Source organism: Helianthus annuus, chromosome 17 (genome assembly GCF_002127325.2).
Source record: "Helianthus annuus cultivar XRQ/B chromosome 17, HanXRQr2.0-SUNRISE, whole genome shotgun sequence".
In the NCBI taxonomy this organism is placed as follows: Eukaryota; Viridiplantae; Streptophyta; class Magnoliopsida; order Asterales; family Asteraceae; genus Helianthus; species Helianthus annuus.
In genome coordinates, this window is record NC_035449.2 from 177,287,129 (window position 1) to 177,292,639 (window position 5,511).

Below are 5,511 nucleotides of genomic sequence, written 5' to 3' on the forward strand. Positions count from 1 at the left end.
CTATCCGTGCATTTTACTCTATTTTTTATTAGTGTAGATTTAGTGGCCACATCCATGGGCGAAGGATAGTGGGGGCGGGAGGGGGCGGCCGACCCCCCAAACTTTTCGCTCAGTAGTGGAATGTATGTAGTTTTCGTATAGAAATTTTTGGGTATATATGTTTTCGATCCCCCGTTTTATAGAAATTTTTGGGTATATACGTTTTCGACCCCGGTCGGAAATCTCAAGCTTCGCCACTGACCACATCACGGAAGTAGCATATTTCAAAATTGATGTTGCTTACCCATAAGATGTTCCAAGTGGTAGGTGAAAATATTGTACCTACCATTTATCATGGTAGGCTTGATCTTGCTGGCAGGCAAGTCATTCAAGGGAGTTTTGTGCTTACACCATAAATCACTTGTGATAGTGGCAAATATGAATTTTGATTCTTATTGAGGGAAGGATGGTAAGGCACTTGCATTTAGGGGAGATGTTTAAAAAAATATATAAATTTAATCCATGCATCTATATTCTATACTTGATTGTTTAGATTTTTTTATGAAAATCTTAGACAACTATGTTTGAATGAGTGTTAATGTATGTTATCTTTCTCTACTGTCCATGTGTCATTTCGGTCATCTATGCTTCCAACAATCCAACCACACCACAACTCTATCCAATATCTGATGCTAGCTTCCAAAACCATGGAACTCAAGATTAATTTTGGGCCCTGGTTCGACCGCAAGGTCGCAATGTGTCATGGTACATAAGGAGCTGGTAAATCTAGGTGTCGTCGGAGAGATGTCACTAGGCTGGGAAGCAAGGAATGCGATGATGTCTTTGAGTGTATCGGCTGCGTTCCCGAGTTTCAATTAACGAAGGAAAATAAAAGAACTTGGAATGATGTCAGAAAAGAAAAAATCATGTTCTAGAGTTTTTTTAAGAAGTAAGAGAAATGGAATGAAAATTTATGTTTGTTTCTTTCATTTTAAATCTTTCCAAATTGAAAAGATTTGGAAGGGAAAGATTGTTAACATATAAAATCTTTATTTTTAATTTTTATTTCCTTTGAACTTGGGAAAATGATAGTTAATTAAATATTTATTTTCCACTCCCTTTCTTTTCACTCCTTAATATCCTCTCTTCTTTTCTTTCGTTTATTAAACTCAGGAACATAAGAAACTTTTCTTTCGTTTATTAAACTCGGGAACATAAGAAAGGAGGGTTTGGTGTTCTAAATTTTCATTTTTTTTCTCAAGTAAAATGGCATGATTGATATTTCATATAAATTTAATAGATTACACATGTTTTGTAGTTTGATAAAGATCATATCTGTAAAATTTTAAAATAAAGCAAACATGAAATATAAACATACTAATGATATTTGAATTATTCATCAACTCTACATACTTGTTTAAGTATTTTAGTATTTTATAACCCAAAATCCAGCGTCTCTTTCAGACTTTTTGGATAGTCCAAAACAAGATAAAAAGGCAAAAGTTCCGCTACACACGCGCAGCTCAGGCCCACAAGAATCAGCATCCATATATTGACGTTCATCAAAACCACCTTTTACTCTTTTAGCTATACTTGTTATCAATTATTATTCATGTTAAAATTCAAAAACATACTTCACTAGAGCCTCGTTCCGATATACATATACAGTAAAACCTCTATATAAATTAATAATGTTGGAACCAAGATATTTTATTAATTTAGTGAAATATTATTATAACGATAAATTAATATTAATAATTTATTAATTTAGCATGGTTTTACGTATGACCTTTAAATTTCTAAGTTCAATGTACATTCACAAATTAATTGAATTTGTCAATACCAAGACCTATGTTGCCGAGTTGCCGATACCAAGACCGGCTCGTGACCAGCCCAAGTTGTATTACTCGGTATGTTTTAAAAAGTGCACAACCCTATTTAGAATGGTTAGGAACTTGTTTTGAAAGGCTACCCGGTGTGGGTTCACGCCCCTTGCCACCTCACCTCTATAGCGCCCCAAACACTGTTGTGGGGACGTTATGGATGGTGCTATAGGGGGCTTCGCCAAGCAGATAACGGGTGCCAAAAGGGATGATTTAGGGGCCCACTTGATCTTTACCAGTCAGATTTCTTTTTCTTTTTTTTAATATAGTTAAAGGAGGGCTTTATTCCACACCGTATAAGTTAACAATATAGCCCTTCGCTTACATGATAAGGCCCCTAAGGGCTTTATCCCACACCATGTAGCCTAAAGTATAGGATAACATAACAAGCCATTTTCCAAAGAGCCCAAATTTTAATATCCAAAGTCCAAGAAACAACAATTTTACTTTTAAAGTCGAATCAAAACAGAAACAATATCAAGAAAACGGTTAGCTACCCTTGTACAGCCTTAGCCATGCCAAAAGCAGCTGCGGACGCTATGGCTCCAATTAGGGCTGTTTGCAAGGCACTCCACACTGGTTTGCTACCAGTGAAGTAGCCTTTGGCGTATCCGAAGATCAACAACGCTAAAATGGTGACAATAACCGAGGCAACCACGGCTTTTTGAGCCACTGGGATGATCATGTAAGGGAAAAGTGGAACCAACCCACCCAATATGTATGCAACTGCTATGGTGAACGCGCTTTGAAGTGCTCTTTTTGGATCAGGCTTTTCGAGCCCAAGTTCAAATCTGGATAACAAAGAGAGAGTATTTTATTCGTTTGACCCATTGGAGATAAAAAGAAATACCCTTTTCAGCCCTTTTTATATGTAAATGGATCAAAAACACTACTCCTATAATACACATCAATCATGTGAAAATGCAAAAACACACTATAGTTTGTAAGCATGAACATTTCAAACAAAAGGTCTCAAGTATAATGGTTTTTTACAAGATTTCACAAAGTTTCCAATGTTGCTCGTTTTTTAAAGTAAAAGTTACAAGTTTTGTCCTTTATCTTAACACCACTTATCAGGCGGTGTCTTTTTTAACGAATTTTGACAAGTTTGCCCTTTACAAGGAATTTTGTTGCACGTTTTGTCCTTTAGGCTTAACCAAGTTAGATTTTCTTGTTTTGTCCTTTAGGGTATTTTCTTGTTAGATTTTCTTGTTAATAAATGGGTAAAAACACTAAAGTACCCTTGGGTGATTAACAAGAAAATCTAACTGGGTTAAGCCTAAAGGACAAAACGTGCAACAAAATTCCGTGTAAAGGGCAAAACTTGTCAAAATTCGTTAAAAAGAACACCGCCTGATAAGTGGTGTTAAGATAAAGGACAAAACTTGTAATTTTTCCTTTTTTAAACGTATATTCTTTGACTAAAAACATACCATGATGACAACTTATGTCTCGGATAAACGTAATTGTTTTTTTTAACTAAATAAAGTGTGACTAACGTGTTAAAACAGCCAAACTTGTGCAGAAAAAAGAGCCAACTTTTGATCAATTTTGAATACCTAAAACACTTATAAAATGGCAGAGTGCTTCTGGTTTGAAGGATAGCACATGCATAAACTCTTGATAAAATAGAAGACAAACATTCTTACGAAAGACATAGGAAAAGACAAATGTTTAGCATATCCATGCCTAATATACATATAATTATATATATATAAACAACCAAAGTTTCATAACCATGTCCAATTAAGATTCCATTTGTCTAATATCAGAATATTGGTGGGAAATCTACTAAGATTCAATGATTAATCAAAGCAAAAGTAGTAACACTTACTTCATCATGAAATCAAGCCATGCTTTCGGGTTCTTCCTGAGAGCATTCACCACCGGCCCGTACTCATGCGGCTCCACCCCATACTCCGCCAGTATCTCCGCCACTTCAGCCGCCTCTACAGTTTGTATATAGAACAAAATCACCAATTACCAATATGTTCTACCAAGTATGCATAAATTATGAGTGAAATTTAGAATTAACCTGTATCAGGTATGGTATCAATTTCTTCTTGTTCTCTTTGTAGCTCTCTAGTGTAATGATCAGCTTCACTTTTTGCAGCCAAATACCTATTAAAGATAATATATTAGATCTTTATCTCTAATAATACCAACAGTTAAAAGCCCTTTTTGTTAGACACACTAGAGAGAACATCAAGTTAAAAAGGGTAAACTCTTTTGACTCTTGGAATTATTCGAATTATCAGTTAGAGTTTGATTAGTCAATCAATTCACAATCCAAAAACAAAAAGTAAAAAGTTACTGACCACAAATTCTGAATTCTGTATCCAAACAAGAACTGCATGCAATTGAAATGGCGTATTGTGAATTGTATTTATCAAAATTCAGATTCTATTCTATCCTACTTCCTGAACATTCAAACAAAATGCTCATACATTCAAAATCAATCAATTAAACTTAAAATCATTAAACTAGAAGAAATTCGGTTTAACTATCAAAATTTCGATTCTATCCAACATAGGGTTGTAAACGAACCGAACGGAGCCTTGTTCATGTTCATTCGTTTAGCATTGAAATCGTTCACAAACACAAATGGACATACACCATTTTAAAAAAACAAAGAGAACATTCTTATTCCCGAACATTAAACAAAATCACCTTGTTAAGCACTTAGATATTATAATCAAAAACGTAATTATATCCCAAAACTAAGGCAAATGATCGCAAAATAATGTTTCAAAGATCTAAGTTTCTCATGACTGAACATAAACTAAACAAAACAAACGACCATGAACTGATGTAATGAACATAATATCGAACGTTTACGAACACAACTTATTTTCGTGTTTGTTCAGTTCATTTAATTAATCAAACGAAATTCCTCATTCATTCATTTAATAAACGAACATAAACAAACTTTTCACCAAACAGTTCGCAGACGTTCGGTTTGTTTACATATGTTCAAACAGCATGACTAAACAACAATACGAATACGCTCACACAACCAATCAATCAAACATTTAACCCTAAAATCACCAAACTACAACAAATTCAGTTGAATTTACCCGCCGAGTCCCATCGAAATCGCACCGGCAGCAACCTCCGCTATACCGGCAGTAAGAATGATAGAAGATGAAGCGTTAGCACCGGAAAGTCCTGCTGCAAGAGCAAACGGCACCGTAAGACCGTCAGAAACGCCGATGATGACGTCACGGACGATTTCACCGGCTGTAAAGTGGCTCTCCTTGTGGCGGTTGAGTAGATATTTGTCTGATTCACCGACGCTGGCCATTGTTGATCCTGTGGTGATCGAAAATTCGAAATCACAGTGAATATACTGTGTGAAATTGAGTGTGTGTGAGTGGAGGTTGTAGTGGAATATAAAGGTTGTATTGATTGGGAGGAAGACGAAAATCTTTGTGTTAAGCGGTCCATACAATTCGGAAAAGTTGGCAAGGGGAAAGGTATATTAATGATCCTTTAAGTTTGGTAAGTTGCACGAAAGGTCCTTTTAATTTTTTTTTTTTTTTTTTTTGTGAACATTCGCCTGCAGCCGCAGGTACGACAATGCGGTGAAATAAAACCCGCAAAATTCAAGGATCGAACTACCCAGTGGTGGAGCTAACCCACAGATCTA

The 5,511-nt window shown here is 35.6% G+C and overlaps 1 protein-coding gene across 1 annotated transcript; it reads right to left on the minus strand.

The window, feature by feature from the left end:
- Positions 1–2,233: 2,233 nt before the first annotated feature.
- LOC118489190 (vacuolar iron transporter 1) lies at positions 2,234–5,310 on the minus strand. Its single transcript, XM_035986865.1, has 4 exons — positions 4,940–5,310; positions 3,898–3,983; positions 3,697–3,811; positions 2,234–2,653 (listed from the first exon to the last, which is right to left on the minus strand). The coding sequence occupies exons 1-4, from the start codon at positions 5,164–5,166 to the stop codon at positions 2,356–2,358; spliced, it is 726 nt and encodes a 241-aa protein (XP_035842758.1). The 5' UTR covers positions 5,167–5,310; the 3' UTR covers positions 2,234–2,355.
- Positions 5,311–5,511: the final 201 nt, after the last annotated feature.

Excerpts from the sequence above, each read along its gene's own strand:
- LOC118489190 (XM_035986865.1), bottom strand. The coding sequence starts at position 5,166 with ATGGCCAGCGTCGGTGAATCAGACAAATATCTACTCAACCGCCACAAG. Across the intron at positions 3,812-3,897 it reads TGATACCATACCTGATACAG|AGGCGGCTGAAGTGGCGGAG; the intron begins GTTAATTCTAAA and ends TACAAACTGTAG. Across the intron at positions 2,654-3,696 it reads TGGCTTGATTTCATGATGAA|ATTTGAACTTGGGCTCGAAA; the intron begins GTAAGTGTTACT and ends TTTGTTATCCAG.